This window comes from Phyllostomus discolor, chromosome X (genome assembly GCF_004126475.2).
Source record: "Phyllostomus discolor isolate MPI-MPIP mPhyDis1 chromosome X, mPhyDis1.pri.v3, whole genome shotgun sequence".
Classification (NCBI taxonomy): Eukaryota; Metazoa; Chordata; class Mammalia; order Chiroptera; family Phyllostomidae; genus Phyllostomus; species Phyllostomus discolor.
Window position 1 is genome coordinate 8,925,913 of NC_050198.1, and position 18,701 is coordinate 8,944,613.

Sequence of the window (18,701 nt, forward strand, 5' to 3'; positions counted from 1 at the left end):
TCATCTCTTTTCTTAAAATAGCACCGCAGAAAAGCCTTTATATGCAGATTAGCTTCTAACCTACTTTTATAACTGTTCTTGAATTTAAAAAATGCTTTTGAATTATTAATTTACTTAAATTTGTTAACTAGGGTGAGTTTTATGAATTTCCCTCTCCATTTTCTACTATATATCTTCTGTCTCTTCTTGCCTCCATATTCCTGTCTTCTTCATTTTCTACCTCTACTCCACATAGGATATTTTTTTTTCAGTAGGTTCCCAAGTTTGGAGGCCTTCTCAAGGTACCCGTCCAGGTTTTGTCCAGAAGATTTTTCTATTTCCTAATTCTTGAGTTATATTAAAAATAATTTTAGTACTATTTTAAATTTAAAAGGCTTCAAAGTATTTTCTACTTTGCCTTCAGATTTTTATTTATAAGAAGACTTATATTATTGTTTTAAAATTATTTTATATTTTCTAATAAACTATTTGAGATGCTTACATAGATAGATAGATATAATCTATCAAAAAATTAATCTTTTATGGAGGCTGTGGCTACAAAGTGAAACCATTACCTGGTTGATTGATTAGATTCCTCTCTAATAAACTATTATAATTTGAGCTTCTCTAAGAAATTATTATAATTTGATTATAAATAAACATTTCCTCATTAAATTCATTAATACACAAAAATGAAAAGTACAAACACTGTTATACTTCAGGGAAAATGCTTTAACACAAGAAAAAACCTCTGAAAATATTTTTAAGGACTTCAGATATACTACACTTCATTGATAAAACTACAAATTGTTCTGTCTAGTCACATGCTCACTCAATGATGCCTACCGCCCGCACTGACTAGTACAGTGAAGTTGTCATTGTTCATGCGTGCACATTCCAGTCCACTCTCCTTGGCTGCCAGGTTATATCAATGTCAGGCAAACAATTCTCGTTATATTAACAATGGCTGGACTTTTTCTGGACAGAGGTCATATTTACACCTACTTGGTATAACTACAAATTGTTCTGTCTAGTCATTAGAATCTTTATAAATTTATAAAAGGATTTCCTTCTTAATATAGTGACAAACTGCAGAAAATAAAATTTCTGAAAGGTTTCACAGATAATCCATGCTCAGATGCAATAGAACTTGAGTAGAATGTTGTTTTATTTGCGTAAGCCTAACGTTTTAACTTGAGGGAAGAATATTGCAATTTAAATTAAGCAGTGAAAATTTAATATAGTATAATTTAAAAAACAAATCCATGGCTCCAAAAAAGAGTGTTCTTTTAATAAAAAATAAAAATTCTCAATAAGAACAATTAGACTTTTATCACTATTAAATCTTTAGCGGTAGCATACTTAATTAACATAATGGGGTATTTAATATTTAGGCATCTAAACCCTCTCTAGTTCTTTCTTTTATCTCCTCCCAGTGCTCTTTTTTCTTAAATTACTATAGAAAAACATTAACCTAAATTATATGTAAACTAGATACCAAGTGGCTGTTGACTTAATAATATAGCTAAATTCATGTGTCATTTGCCTCCCTTTTCTCTCCCTCAGTATTTTATCTTCCATTTTGCTTTCTTTGTTGTCACCAGGCAGCCTGATGACTTGTCCCATTCTGAACTGGGCTCTAAGCTCTGAGGTTTTTAAGCAAATGAAAAAACCTCCTGTGCCTCACTGTCATCAACTATAAAAGGAGAGTAAACCAAACTTAGCATTTGTTTTGGGCCTGAGAGGCTATTTAATATTCCTTGGGTCTTATAATTTTCTGTGAAGTGATAATACTTTTAATTTTATACAGGACAGTAATGTATATATTGCTAAATAGTTTGACCAAGGTCATCCTTCGATCGGGTTAATCAGCCTTTATTTAGAGGTGTTTTACAACTCATAATTAGCTGTTTTAAAATTTAATTGTAACTTACAAAATCTTTCCCTAAAGTTTGCTTGAAGGAATCCTAAAATATTTTGCTAATGAATATGGTAGAGAAGCTTATTTGCATTTATTCTTATAACCCCTTTCTGAAACAATTGGTAGACAAAATATTTTGGGTAAAATAATAAACATTATTAGAAATTTAAAAGCAAGACCAAGGGAAAAAGAAAACAAATACACATACCAAAAAGTCACTGTGGTTACCTTAGATGTGTTTCACATTTGACTGTGAACTAATGCAACCATGATAAAATAAAAATAAGTTTAATTTCATAATTTGTATTATAAAAAGGAGAAAGTATATTGGTGTGCCTGTGGAAGCAGAGTATTTCCTGGTACCATGTTATAGAAGAAACTCTGTGAGTCATTATAGAGAGGGCATGGAAAAAGGTTTATTACAGTCTATCTCTTGCTTCTTTTTATTGTTGGGTTGTGTTTACTTTGTTCACTTTGAAGAAGCAGAATTTTTCCTAGTACCTGCAGTCATGACTATGCAAATGCTAATAGATACTTAAAAATAAGTGTTGAAAATAATGAATTTCACAAGTAAATGAACTTAGGTTTGGGCTTAAAAACACTTATGAATCCCTATAATCTTTCTGTCTTGGGTGATATAGTTTCAAGACATAATGCCCTCATCTTTCCATGTTCATATTGGTACTTAACACATTATATTGTAATTTATCCGACATTCCCCAAATCCTCATTTGACTGTGGGTTATGGTAGACCAGGAATCCCACCTTAATTCATTTGTGACTTTTAAGACTAGCTCCATTTCCTATACATACTAAAGTACTTAGTAAATATTTTAATGAATGAATGAAATATTGACTTTAAGTATGTTGTTCTCTCTTTTTTACAATTCAGAATTATGGCTTGGAAACAGAAAATCTAAAAACCCTTTCTCACAAGTTGAATGCATCTGCCAAAAACCTACAAAATTTTATAACAGGGAGGAGAAGGAGTGGCCATTATGATGGGAGAACCAGTCGAAAATTGCCAAATGATTTTCTGACTTCAGTTGTGGATCTGATTGGAGCAGCTAAGAGTCTTCTTGCCTGGTTGGACAGGTAAAATCTTGCCAATGTTTCATAAGTAATTCTTCTTGGATAGCACTTTGAATGTAACATTATTTCATGTTCTCTTGTAAAAGGATTGGACAGGTAGAGACACACAAAAATACATGCAAACACACATAGCAATCCATGAAGTCAGTCAGTGGTATTTTATGTTTGTTTCACAGGAAGATGAAATGTGACAAAAACCTGAAGAAATAATTTAAATCATTTGTTTGGCTTCTATTGCTGCAAAGGTTCTCAAAATGCTTATTTTGTGTTATATCATATCACAATGAAACATTAAATCAGATGCCACTTAACATTTTGACCATAAAAATGAAATATGTACTTGTTGGGAAAAAGACAACCTTATGATAACTTAAAAATCTTCAACTGAGACTTTTCATAAATTGAAAAAAGAAAGCTGAACTTTATATTCAGAAGATCTTTCACAGAAAAGTTCAGCTCCAAGCTGACTTTTGTATAATAATGATGCTTTTAATAGTTTAAGTTTTTAAAAGGAAAGATGAAGATAGAGAAAAAAGAAAAAATTCTTTGTCATGCTAAGGAATTTAGACTTAATGTTGAAGGCAATGGAGAACTATTTAGGGTCATCATGTTCAGATCTGTGAATTTTGAATATTACTTGGTCTATAGTGCTGGGAAAGATTAGAGAAGAGTAAGGCTAGAAAAAGGAAAACCACTTAAGAGAGTATTTTATAAACGAATCATGCTGCTGCTACTGTTGGTGATTCTGATGTTAATACCTCTAGCCACACTCAATAAAATAACCATAGAAGGGTTGTCTTTTTTTTAAGGGTAGGAAAACTAGCACTTACAGAGGTTAAGTTCAAAACCAAACGGCAAGTAAGTGGAAGAGCCAGGATTCAGTCCAGACATCTGACTACAGAACTGATCCTCTCCACTGCTATTTATTGAGATTTTTAACTAATTAGAGAAGTAGCAGTGAGGATGGAAGAATATTGGAGATATTTATGTAGATAAATAAGACTTGTTGACAAGTAAGATCTAGAGACTAAGTGAAAAGCAGATATTAAATAAAAGGTATCTGACTTGGCTGAACCAGTGGATGGTAGTGCCATTATCAAGATAAGAGAAACAGCTGGCTGGCGTAGCTCAGTGGATTGAGCACGGGCTGGGAACCAAAGTGTCCCAGGTTCGATTCCCAGCCAGGGTATATGCCTGGGTTGCAGGCCATAACCCCCAGCAACCGCACATTGATGTTTCTCTCTCTCTATCTCCCTCCCTTCCCTCTCTAAAAATAAATAAATAAAATCTTAAAAAAAAAGATAAGAGAAACAGGTTATGGTGGAAGACAAGTATTGAGTTGAGTGTCAGGCGTTATAAATTGTGATGGCTGGAGAATATTAAAGCGAGAAAGTCTTTAGAGTATTGCTGCTCATAATAGATATATCGTTGATAGACATTTGGGAATAGTTAAAATATAGGTAATCGTTAAAGTCACAGTTATATCAATTTGGTGGTTTAAGGAGAGTTATAGATTCTTCTTACTCTATATTATTTATTTTCCACAACACTTAAATCCTTTTAACACACTACATACCTTACTTATGTATTATTTTTAATGTTTTTGTCTGACTATCCTTTATGTTTTGTATGCTTGAACGCATTAGGGATTTTCATCTGCTTTGTTCAGTGATAGCTCAGTTATTCAGAGGAGTTCCTATAGTGGGTGCTCAATAAATATTTTTGAGTGAATTAAGAGAGCTGAGGTGAGGAATGAGCTCTCTGGACACCAACAACTGAGGGATGATTAGAAGTTCAGGTACAGAAAAAAAATAACAAGACATAGCTAGAGAGGTAGGAGTGTTGCGCGTGGGTCTCCGGCCAGCAGTGACCACGGAACACTGTGGATGGCTCGCCGAAAACACGCGAGAAAAAAAAACATGCACAGAGACGAACTAGTTTCTGTGGGGAAGTAGGGACGAAATGGCCACCCCCCCCTAGTGGGGAGCACGCCGATTTACAGTCCATACCTGCTTTTATTGGGCTCATTTTGCATAATAATTCAGGTAAAGTACAGTACTTATCAGGGGGAAGTAAGGAACTATAGAAAACAAGGAACTCTGCGGGTCTATTGAGTCGGGGTCAAAGAGCTGTAAGACTTTGAGGAACAAACTTCCTCCTTGGACCCCTCTCATTCAACTGAGAGCATTCTAAACAAAGAAGGTTTCACAGTAATTTACATGTTCTTTCTTAGGCCTGATCACCCGGGGAACCTGCCCTTTTCAGCACAGAGCTGTACCACCCTGTCATTGTTTCAGGCTTAGGTGGAGCAAGGGAACTAAGGCAATAAGGAGATTTTCTCCCAGACGATGAGAACTCAGGCTATGTCAAAGCCGAGGAGTGAGGGTCCATCACCCCCTTTTGCTGCAGTCCCCCAAGTCCTTCTTTTGGGGGGCCTCCCAAAGTGATCGTGCCTGGCTTAGGTCATTCCCCCCGTGGGGAATCTTACCCGTCTTTGGCTAACCAACCAAGCTTTTTGGGGTTCAGTTATGAATAAAGCAGCAGAAGCAGCATTCCTGCCAGGGAGATAAGCTTTTGTCTCCTTGCTGGCTTCCGGTTCCAAGGGCGTTCCCTTAGCCTTAGCCTAGGCGGGGGTTTCAGCTTCTGATACCAGTCAGGGCGGTTCCCAACATAGGAGAGAATCAGTTGAGAGCGTTTTCAAGGAAGCAAAGGCAGTAAAGAGGTTTTTGTTTGTTTCTTTGTTCATTTATTGTCTTTTATTAAGAGTTCAATGTTTATTTAGTTTTTCAATTTTATTTAGATAAAATTCACAGATAACATTGTGTAAGTTTAAGGTGTTCAATGTAATAGTTTGATACACATTTGATTTGCAAAATGATTACCACAATAAGGTTAGTTAAAACATTCATCACCTCACATAATTCCTATGTGTGTATGTGTGTAAAGGGACATTTAAGATGTGAGCAAAGAGTTTTAGGGGGAAAAGGAAGTGGTCAGTAGGGTTAAATGCTGCTTTCAGATTAATTAGGATAAGAACTGAAAGTGTGGGACTTTAGCAGCATCAATTTAGTGTTTTTACTTAGACATGAATTCTAGAATGTATGAATTGGTTGTAAGTTAAAGGTATGTGAAAACTCCTCGGAAGAAATTTTTCTGTGAAATGCTTGTTATTCAGGAGATTTTTGAATCATATTAACTTCCCCTTCTCAGATTCTTAATGTTGTAGAGGTCATAGAACAGATCAAAGGCAAATGATAAGTGCTACTTCTATATTTGGGAGCTTGACTTGGTTTCCTCCTCTTGCCATGAGTTGTATAATTATCTTAACTGCTCTTTTGCCAATGTACATTTCAGAGGGTCTCAAGATCAATTTAAATGTAATGCGATTTTATCTATAACTGCCAGGTGAGATGTTTAGGCTGTTTGTTTTCCTGACACATAGCTCAGACTTTCATTAGCAATTGTTAGTATGTTTGTATTTAACTTACATTTGTAATCCTTTCAATGGAAAAAAATGTTTTTAGGTAGCAGCAAATGAACAAGACAACATTCCACATGTCATCCTGTTTCATTGTGTTCTACAAACTACACAGTAAACAAAACACATTCATCAATGTTAGAAAAGCCAAAAAAGCAGTGTTCCCCATGACCATTACTGTGAATCCCTGCTGAAATACATCCTGCAGGGATGTATTTCAGTAATATAAAGAGCAGGGAGTTGATTTTCATCTCTGCATCAAGCCCTGTATAACCTTGAACTTAACCTCTGTTTTTATTTTTATTGTTTTAGATTAAGGATATAAGATCTACAGAATTTGAAGTCCTCTTCTAAGCACTAATATTCTATAATTCATTGACTTTGTTCACAACAGCTATATAAAAGGCATATATACAATTTAATTCCCTTTATGTAAACTCAAAGGATAAACACTAATAAAACTAACTAGTTAACAACTTGTAGAATCATTATTTAAGTTCCTTACTCTTCTCTAGATGAATTTAGTTAATTTTTTTCTTTTTTTTTAAGATTGTATTTATTTATTTTAGACAGAGGGGGAGGGAGGGAGAAAGAGAGGGAAAGAAACATCAATGTGTGGTTGCCTCTCATGTACCCCATAATGGGGACCTGGCCTGCAACCCAGACATGTGCCCTGACTGGGAATCAAATCAGCGACCCTTTGGTTCACAAGCCAATGCTCAGTGCACTGAGCCACACCAGCCAGGACATGTTTTATTTTAAGTTCTAAAACAGAATTAATCTATATTTATGCTCTCTTCATATAAGGTTAAGAATATGTTTTGTCTATTTTTTATATTTGTTTGCTTTTGAAGAACTTAGAACTTAAGTACTTAAAGTTCCATAGCCATGCTCTTCACCAAAAGTTCTTAATATTTTGATTTGTCAGTATAGATTTGCTTTAATATGGAGTGTTTAAAATGACCACTGCAATCAAGTATTGACTATAACCTTAGTTTATTCTTTTGCTATATAATATGGTATAATTCTGTCAGTTAAATATGGTTATTTTGATACAACTGGCTTAATTTTTTAAAGTGATAAATTTTTGGCATTAAAAGTTTATTACATTTTGGAGAGAACTTGTATGGACACCAGTATGATAGGGTTTTATTGCAATTTTTATTTTATGTCACTTAAAAGGGGAGAGAGGGAAAGAAAATAAGCAAAAATCTTTAACTGTGGATACTGAACTGGATACTTTACATATGTCAACTCATTGAAATCTCACAAAGCAGGTTTCATTACCCCCATTTTAGATATAAAATCTTAAGTAACTTGCCTAAAGCCATTCATCTTGTATGAAAATTATAATTTGAATCTATTTTTGTCTGATATGAAAGTCCTTATTTTTCCTTTACCATGTTCCTCTTTCATGCTATATCTTCTATTGAATGCTGACTAATTCTTAGAGATTTTAAGGAAATGATCCTTAGGAATGAAGCATATATAAGCATTTATTTGCATTTTGGTATTTCTCTTCAAATTCTACAGAGTACCATTTTTCTGTTTTTATCCGTCATAATTCAAATTGCTATGTAGAATTTTTATTTATTGAAAGTTTATTTCTTGCCCTGGCTGATGTAGCTCAGTGGACTGAGCACAGGCTTGTGAACCAAAGGGTTGCTGCTTCGATTCCCAGTCAGGGTACATGCCTGGGTTGCGGGCCACGTCCCCAGTGGGCGATGCTCGGGAGGCAACCACACATTGATGTTTCTCTCCCTCTCTTTCTCCTTCACTTCCCCTCTCTCTAAAAATAAATAGATAAAATCTAAAAAAAGAGAAAGTTTATTTCTTATTCTACTTTGAAGACATCAATGAAATATCTTTTAATATCATTGGAAGACTTGAATGTTTAAGGCTTAAAAGGTAGGATGCTAGGGGAAAATGTTTATAATTCATAAAACTCCAATGTCCATGGAGCTTCCATCAAATAAGATTTATTTTCAAACACCAGTTTCTTACATTTCTTAACAAAAATAAAATCTAAGTCCAACAAATTTCCTTTTCTCCTCCAATTTAAAATATTGACTTGAGTGAAACAGCAGACTTGCCCAGAGGAAAAGCCTCAGAGATGAATCACAGTTGGTCGGTCTACTGTTTATTTCCAATGCATGGTTTACTTGTCTATTTTTAACCTGCATTCTGCTGTTTTTCACACCTTATCTTTCTTGCAGTGTTATATGTCTTTGCCAAATCAGTCTATACTTGGAAGTTTACAGATCACTTTATATATAATGTTGTGCAGTAACATCATTAAGGATGTTCAAAAGTATTATTTATAGCAGTTTATTTTGCTATTTATAGTGAGAGTTTACTCTTTCCCCTTATTTTTAGCATAAACTCCTAATTCTGATTGTTCCTGAAATACCTTTCAAGACCATTCTATTTTGAAGGGATTAATGAGATGTATTTTTATATTACTGAAAACCTTTAAAGTGTTTAAGCCATAAAAGTCAGGGTAGGTTAAAAAATTCAACTAAAGAAATTTGAAGATGTAATTGTTTTCATTGAACAGTTTATGAATTGGGCAGCATCCCATTGAGCAAGCAGCAAGTTCAGAGGAACTGTACAAAATGAAAGACCCCTATAAGCAGAAGTTGGGGAGGAAATTACAAACAAAAGGATTATTTCAGAAACGGTCACTTTTTCATAGGGGTCAGGGACTTCAGGGGTCTTATCTGACAGATTACCTCACTAGTGCTGATCAGAAAAATTTCAGGTGATTGGTTTAAAATGCCACTCCTGGGAGAGGCTGAAACCACCATTTGTTGTTTTGTTGATATGGGACTTAGCTCAAGTGACTCCATTTCTGGTCTGTTGTTTCTTCTTTAACAGGTGCTAGAGAAAAAAAAAATTTCCTTTAAGGAGAAAAAATAAGATTTTCGTGAAGTCTTTTTTGCCTTGTCTAAGACAATAATTGAACTAATCTCTTCTTAGATACTTCAGCTCATTGTTGTTGGGTCTTATTTCTTCTCATATGCTCACTGCTCTTACTGGGCATCTATTGTTACAAACTGCCCTTCAGGTTCAGCAGCGATGAGAAACAGTAAGGCCTTTCCAATTTTCTTAATTTCTTAACATTTCATCTTTCCTTATTAGCTTCTAATTTGTTTAGTATTTCTTAACCATCAGTGATCTTTTTGTAAATGTAATGCTTTTCTTTGAAAGCATAAAAAGAATAATTTCTTATAGGACCATAAACCTTTACACTAGAAAGAGGTATCAAGCATTGTATTATCCATGTGATTTAAGAAAATTGCTTAACTTTTAAGAACTAAGTAGGATAGTTTCTGTAACAGCCTTTTATTGATGAGTCAAGGATTTTATCTTTTTTAAGTATATTTTATTGATTATGCTATTATAGTTGTCCCATTCTTTTTTATCCCTTTTATCCTGCTCTACCCGGTACCCCCTACAGCATTCCCCCCCTTAGTTCCTGTCCATGGGTCATACACTATAATATCTCTGGCTTCTCCATTTCTTATATTATTCTTACCCTCCCCCAACCCCACAATCACCACACTGTTATCCATGTCCACGAGTCATTTTTCCTTGATCACACCCCTACCCTTCCCACTCTTGGCTGTCATCCTGCTCTCTATGAGTCTGTCTCTAGTTCACTTATTAGTTCAGTTTGTTCATTAGATTTTACATATGTAAGTGAAATCATATGGTATTTGTCTGTCTCTGACCGCCTTATTTCACTTAGCATAATGTTCTCCAGGTCCATGCATACTGTCACAAATGGTAAAATCCTCTTCTTTTTTACAGCCAAGTAGTATTCCACTATGTAAATGTCCCATAGTTGTTTTATCCACTCATCTACTAATGGAATTTAATTTTCTTTACTTAAAGTCACTGTATTCTTTTTGTAAGTAGCTTGAGCTCCAGCTTGAGTTTTTCTTACAGTTAAGAATAAATTCCTCACTTTATTTTGCTTTGTTTTTGAGCTGATTATGTTCAGTTCTTCTATAAAGATTTATTTCTTTATTTCACAGATGATCATGAAGTCATGACTGAGTGATCATCTTTGGTAATTCACAGAGACTGGAACACTGTCAGCTTTTTTAATGTACAAATATAGCCAAAATTGCCACACTACACAATAATATCTGTTGGCTAAGACTGGTTTTTGCATGGTTGTGTATGATTTGTCTTTAAAATGAAAACTTTAGGGAAATTTACTACACGATAAAATCAGTGTTTTCCTTAGTACATGTTTTAATTTTTCCCAGTCTCCTTGACATTTAATCTTGAGTAAGAAGCTTGTTCTACTTGAAATATGAATGGTCAGGAAAGTGGATAAACATGCTTTAGAATTCAGTTTGCTATAGGTAGTCAATCATCAGTGTATTTTTCTTTTGGTATATTTTGAAGAACAAATGAGAATCTTTTAAGTATTCATGGAAAAATTCATGCTGTATTTCATTTCATCATTCTTGAATGAATTTTTTAGATTTTATTAACAGACTTTTACCATTTCAAACCTAGACACACAAACCCTCTATGAACACCAGAAACATTTTTGAATTCTTAATTAAATTGAATTTTTTATGCTTCAATACAGCAAAAAGTCGTCTTCAGGTAATATTTCTAATTAATGATTTTTCTTAGAAGTGCTTATATTTTATATCATTAAAAAAAAACAGTTTCATAGGGGCCTGGTTTGCATTCTGTAAAATGTACTCATTTTAAGTATATAGTTTAATGAGTTTTAGTAAATTTAGATAGAGGTATGCAACTATCTCTACAATTCAGGTTTAGAAATCTTCCATCAAGATAGATTTTTTAAATGTTATTCAATCACAGTTGTCCCCATTTTTTTCCATTACTCTCCCCTGTCCTATATCCCCACCTCCCACATTCAATCATCCCTGCCCCCCACCATCGTCTTTGTCCATGTGTCCTTTATACGTGTTGCTTGACTTGACCCATCCCCTTTTTTCCCCCATTATCCTCCTTCCCCCTCTGGTTACTATCAGTTTGTTCTTTACTTCCATTAACAGGGATTTTTTTAACTGGTCCTATTTAAAATTAAATGGGTTAATTTTTTAAACTAACATCATAGATTAATTGCATATATTTTTATTATTAACTTTATTTGAATTCATAATGTCTTCTGTCTTAGTAATATATAAAAATAAGAATAATATATACATATTAAAATATACTGAGTGTTGAAATAGAAATAAACAGATTATTAGACTGTTTATAGTAGACTGTGATATATGGAGTCATTTAGAAAACAATGTTAAAATCACTGGAAAAAGAAAGGGTAATTCAATAAGTGATACTGTAGCACTTAGTTAAGCTTTTGGAAAATAAATAATGATAGAACACTGCCTGCTCACTAAAATCATTTTAGCTGTATCATTTACTTAAGTGGAAAACATAAATTCATAAGAAAAAATAGTAGAAAATATACATAAAAAATGACTTCTAGATGCAACTTATTAAGATTAAAATAAAATAAATATAGTGCTTGACATTGACTACATAAAATTGAAAAACATGACAAAGTATAAGACTGATGACAAACTAGGAAAAATACTTCCAACAAACAGATATGAGAAGCTGAGGGTTAATGTGTATTATGTGAATATTACATTTAAATTAAAACAGAAAGCACCAAAATGTAATAGATAGTTATATGACAACTCAAAAAAGAACAAATATTGCTGATAAGTTGTATATACCAAGCAAAAGAACTTCCAAGTACATGAAACAACAACTGACTAAACTAGAAGAGACAAATTTACAATCATAGTTAGCTACTTCATCTCCACTATCTCAAAAAATGATAAAACTACTAGACAAAAAATCAGTAAGAATTAGAACTGATGAACAACACCATCAAACAACATGTTATAATTGACATTTTTAGAGCATTTGATCCAACAACAGCAGAATACAAATTCTTTTCAAGTGCCTATAGAACATTCACCAAGATAGGCCTGCATCATAAAACAAACTTCAATATATTTAAAAGAATTGAAATCAGAACGTCTCCTTTAACAGTAATGGAATAAAACTAGAAATCAAATAACATACTTCTTAATCCATGGATAAAAGAGGGAGCCTCAAAGAAAATAAAAATAAATACATTAAACAGAATGAAAATAAAGCAAATAATTTTTGTGCCACACAACTAAAACAGTGCTTAAAGGGAAATTTATAGCACAAAATACTTATATCAGAAAAAAGTCTCAAATTAATTATTTAACCTTCCATCTCAAGAAAATAGAAAATATTTGCTGATCAACTGGCATAAAGTTTCAATTAAGCAAGATGAATGTGTTCTGGAGATCTGTTGCAGAGTGTACCTATAGTAAACAGAACTGTCTTGTACACTTAAAACTTTGTTAAGAGGGTAAATCTCATGTTAAGTATTCTTACAATAAAATAAAATTTAGGAAAATAGAAAATAATAGCAAAATAAGCCCAAAGCAAGTAGAAGGAAGAAAATAATAATGCTAAAGGAGCAGAAATCTGGTCATTGCAGCATTATTTACAATTGCCAAGATAGGGAAGCAGCCCCAGTGTCCATCGGTAGATGAGTAGGTAAAACAACTATAGGACATTTACACAATAGAATACTACTTTGCCATAAAAAGAAGTAATTTTCCTTCTTATGGTTGTGTGAGGAGGTGAAGCATGTCTACCAATGGATCCATCTTGGCTGAAAGTCTACTTCTAATGAACTTACATGTTAAAATCTTTGACAAAATATTGGAAAATCATATTCAAATGCATATAAATAGAATTTTTCACAAAGACTAAGTGGGATTTATTCCAGGTATGCAAGGCTGCTTCTACGCTTGGAAATAAATCAGTATATTCCACCACATCAATGGGCTTGTGAACAAATATCATATGATCCTTTCACTATTGTAAAAAAAAAAATTGGTGGAATCCTATACCCAGTTAGAGAAATTCTCAGCAACATAGGAATAGAGTGGTAATACCTCAACTGATAAAAAACATGTATAAAAAGCAACGGCTAACACTATACTTCACTGTGGAAGGTTGAATATTTTCCTCCCAAGATTGGGGAAAAGGTTAGGCTGTGTACTCTCACCCTTACTGTGTAATAATGTGTAGGAAGTAATATTCAGTGTAGTAGGCAAGAAAAGGAAATAAAAAGCATAGAGATTGGAAAGAAAAAAATAAATCTTTCCCCATTTGCAGGTAATGTGTGTCTGTGTGTGGGAAATTCTAAGATATTGACATACACACATGTTCATGGGATTACAGTTATTACTTCCATCCCCCTGTGCTGCCCTAATGGTTTTCTTTGCAAGTGCTTTGGGGACTAAGAAGCTAGTATCTTGGATGAACTGATACCTAGTAGTGCTTTATGATTACTCGCACTCTGTTTGTTGCTTTAAAGGAAAAGTAAAGATAAGACTGTTGGACCTGTATTGCAGTTCTGTAGTGTCATTTCTTATTTAAAAAATGAGTAATTTGATTACCAGAATTCATTTATTTAAAGGCTAACACCATTCTAATAAAGGCATACATTTCTTTTTAATATTTGTTTCAAGCTCTTTAATTTTTATAAATTAATCTATTCAAATCTCTGCAATAGTTCTTTAAATCAAGCTATTTTATGAACTCTAAACAAATAATTGTGAACTTTTAATATGTTGAGTGCTTTCATTTTAATAACTGGATCTCCATTTGATATTTCACTTGTATAACTCATTTGCAGTCTGAAAAACTTTTTAGTGTCAGTCCCTGATATATATATATCGTGGAAAGTTAATTTTGTTGGCATTTTAATATATCTGGATCACAAAGAAAACATCATGAAAATAAATTAAAACTGAATCACCAAAAAAAGAGAAAATTCTACGTATACATAAAACATCTTTTAGAACTAGTAAGGAAATTTTGCAAAATTGTAGGATACAAAGTCTATACACAAAAATTAATGATATTCCTATATTCTAGCAATGAAAAAATTGGACACAAAAATTAAAAGCATAGTACAATTTATAGTTACTCCAAAAATAATGAGATGCCTACATATAAATTTAGCAAAATTTCTACAGGATCTGTACATGAAAACTGTAAAACACTTATATATGAAATCAAACAAGACCTAAATAAATGGAGAGACATACTGTATTCATGTATTAGAAGACTCAACTTAGTAAAGATGTCAGTTCTCCTCAAATTTCCCTATAGGTTTAAAGAAATTCACGTAAAAATCCCAGCAGGATTTTTTATAGCTATATACAATATGATTCTAAAATTTATACTAAAAAGCAAAAGAACTAGGATAGTTAGGAAAAGAAATTAATTTACCTGATTTTAAGTATTATATAACTTCAGTAATCAAAACTGTGGTACTGGTAGCAGGATAGACACATAGAAAATTCAGAACTATACCTTTATAAGTATGGTTAGCTGATTTTTGACAAAGGAGCAAAAGCAATTCAGTGGGGAATGCATAGTCTTTCAACAAATGCTGGTGGAACACTTGGATAGGCTTAGGAAAAAAGTAAACCTTGACCCAAACCTCACATCTTATATAAAAGATCACTAAAATGATTCATATATCCAAATGTAGAAAATACAATTATACAATTTTAAAAGAAAAATTGACTTACATTAAGGTGAGGATTTCTTATATATAACACCAGAAAAGAAATTATGGATAAATTCATTAAAAACCTTTGATTGCCTAAAGATCCTGTTTGAAAGGATGAAAAGCCAAGTCACTGGCTGAGAAGGAATACTATTGATCACTTATTTCATGAAGGACTTGCATAAATATATTTAGAACTCCCTAAACTCAATAGTAAAATTACCAAGAATCCAAATAGAAAATGGGCATAGGGCTTAAGCAGATATTTTACTATGAATAGCAGATATTCAAATAAAGATGTTCAGCATCATTACTGATTAGAAATTTGTTAGAGGAATATTGACAACTATTAGATATAGATAATATATAACATCTATATGGAAAATATATATAACTACTGGGGAGATTAAAATTAAATCTGCGGTGATATGCCACTTCATAGATATTAGAATGACCAAAATTTTTAAAAATATAAATGAAAAAATTTGTTTTAAAAGTATATAACCAATAAAGGACCTCTCTCTTCTATGGACATTTGTAACAGTGGGAGGTGCTTGAGTTGTAGAGTTTTCTAGAAGAGAGTTATATTCAGTTTGTGCCCTGACTGGTGTGGCTCACTTGGTTGGGTGCCATCCCACAAAAGCAAAAGGTCACCAGTTCAATTCCAGGTCAGGGCACATGCCTGGGTTGTATGCCAGGTCCTCAGTTGGGGAAGTGTGGGAGGCAACCAATTGATGCTTCTCTCCCTCTCTTTCTCCCTCCCTTCCCCTCTCTCTAAAAATAAATAAAATCCTTTAAAAAATCAATTTGTAACCACAAAACAATTCTATTATAAGCATTTCTAGTAAATTGCCTAAAGTAAGATTAATAGATTAAGATTCCAGTAATTTGACTAACATTTCACCTCCGTAACTTCTTTTATATTTGTGATTTTGTTTGTTTTCTGTAAACTGGGCCTCTCAAATCCTGTAAGTTTTGGCCTCACAGAAATCTGATTGGCATTCACAGACACAAGAAAGTATAAGGAGTAAAGGTAAAGCCACTGTGAATTCATTTGGTGTAAAACACTTGCTAGGAAACACTGCTGCTGTTTATAACAGTCTTGAAAATATAGCCTTACACCAGCATACATTTATTATTTATACATCAACTTGTTCTTAAAAAAGTGTGAAGTGACATACAATTGGTTTAGTACAAGATAAAATCTATGTGAGTTCATTGAGGCAGTAGCTTAGTGTTTAACTACATGTGTGGTGATCTCTGGAGTCAGGATTCCAGGGTATGAATACTAGCTTCAGCACATATTATTTGTCACTTAACCTTCTTTCTACCTCAGGTTTCTCATCTATAAAATGGGAATAATAATAGTGCCTATCTTACAAGAGTTCTTGTGAAAATTATTTAGTACATGTAAAGCATTTAGGAAAGTAACTGACACATAGTAAGTCCTTGGTAGGTGTTAGTTATCATGACTAGCCCTTAATTGTGAATGTTTCAAAAAGATACCGTACTCAAAATCTTCACTTCATTTGAAAGTAAATTAAAATGCTATTTTTGCCTGATATACTCCTTTTTTGGTTGATTTGTTTTAGATGTAGTAAAGAGATTTTGTAAGAAGTACCAAATAACTTCTAAATATTAAGAACTAAAAAAAGAGAGAAATTTGATGGAAAAACAAACATTATATTTCTTGAATATAATTTTCTTCCAAGAATCTCCCTCAATTTTTTTAACTATGTCCTAAATATTTTTATCACTATAAAAATTTATTTCATATTATTAAAAATCTTATTTTAGGCTGTTTTACTTTTTAGAACATATCAAAAAATGTTTCTATTAATCACAGTTTTTGTTTTTGCTTTCTAGGTCACCATTTGCTGCTGTCACAGACTATTCAGTTACAAGGAATAATGTCATACAGCTCTGCTTGGAATTGACAACAATCGTGCAACAGGTATTAGCAGACAAACTTTCCTTCTGTTAATTTATTAGCTCTTTCATATTCAATCAGTGATAAGTATTCCTATTTACCAAGAGTTTGAAGATACTGGTTTGGGAGTTTCTCAGTAAAAGACAAGTGGTTCTAAAGAAACCAAATATGTAATAATTCATTGGGAAATTATTCATATAGACCAATAAACAAAGATTGTATTTACTGGAAGATGTAAAATTAAACTGTGCTTCCAGAAGCATCATTATAAGATCATAAGACCATTAGCTTCACACTTTCCATGGGGTTAACTATAATGCCTTTCATAAAATTAAATTGCCTCATTTGTTTTTTTTTTTTTCAAAATTCAAGGTAACTTTATTTTTTTTAGTATTTTATTGTCATTCTATTACAATTGTCCCAATTTTCTCCCCATTGTTCTCCACTGCTCCAGCCACCCCCTGCTCCCACAGTCAGTCCCCACCCTATTGTCCATGTCCATGGGTTGGTTATTCATACATATTCCTTGACTAATCCCTTCCCCTTCTTTCTGCCATTATTCCTCTCCCCACTCCCTCCTGGTCACTGTCAGTCTGTTCCATGTTTCCATGACTCTGGTTCCATTTTGCTCATTTGTTTCTTTTGTTCATTGTGTTCCTCTTGTAGTGATATCATATGTTATTTATCTTTCACTGCCTAGCTTATTTCTCTTAGCATAATATTTGGCAGATCCATCCATGCTATTGCAAAAGGTAGGAGTCCCTTCTTTCTTTTTGCTGCATAATCCATTGTGTAAATATACACAATGTGAACAGTTTTTTGATCCACTCATTTACTGTTGGGCACTTAGGCTGTTTCCGGCACTTGACTAAATAACAGTAAGTAACGCTGCTATGAATATAGGGGTACCTAGGTTCTATTGAATTGGTGTTTCAGGATTCTTAGGGTATAATCCCAGCACTGGAATCACTGGATCAAAAGACAGTTCCATTTTCATTTTGTTGAGGAAATTCTATACTGGTTTCCACAGTGGCTGCAACAGTCTGCATTCCCACATACAGTGCACTCAGGTTCCCTTTGACAACATCCACATCAGCACTTGTTTGTTGATTTGTTTATCATGGCCATTCTGACTGGTGTGAGGTAACATCTCATTGTGGTTTTAATTTGCATCTCTTTGATGGCTCGTGATGTTGAGTATATTTTCATATGTCTGTGGACCCTCTGTATGCCCTCCTTGGAGAAGTGTCTATTCAGGTCCTTTCCCTATTTTTTAATTGGATTGTTTGTCTTCTGGTGCAGAGTTGTATGAATTCATTATATATTTGGGAGATCAAACCTTTGACCAAGATATCGTAGGCTAGTATGTTTTCCCATATAGTTGGATCCCTTTTCATTGTGATGATGTTTTCTTAGCCCATGTGGAAGCTTTTTAATTTGATGTAGTCCTATTTATTTATTTTTTCCTCTTATCCCTTGGCCTAGGAGATATGTCAGTGAAAATATTGCTGTGTAGGATATCTGAAATTTTACTGCCTGTATTTTCCTCTGTGACTTTTATGGTGTCACGGCTTCTATTTATGTCTTTTCTCCATCTTGAGTTTATTCTGGTGTGTGGTGTAAGTTGGTGGTCTAGTTTCTTTTTTTTTTTTATTATTACACCTGT

General features: G+C 33.3%; 1 protein-coding gene across 6 annotated transcripts in view; it reads left to right on the forward strand.

Annotated features, from left to right (window-relative positions):
* Positions 1–18,701, forward strand: part of CNKSR2 (connector enhancer of kinase suppressor of Ras 2) — a 288,141-nt gene that overhangs the window by 65,741 nt on the left and 203,699 nt on the right. For all 6 annotated transcript variants that reach the window (XM_028522246.2, XM_028522249.2, XM_028522244.2 and 3 more), the window contains exons 3-4: positions 2,793–2,995; positions 16,972–17,059. In XM_028522246.2, the coding sequence (XP_028378047.1) occupies positions 2,793–2,995; positions 16,972–17,059 (291 nt within the window). The remainder of the gene's footprint in view (positions 1–2,792; positions 2,996–16,971; positions 17,060–18,701) is intronic.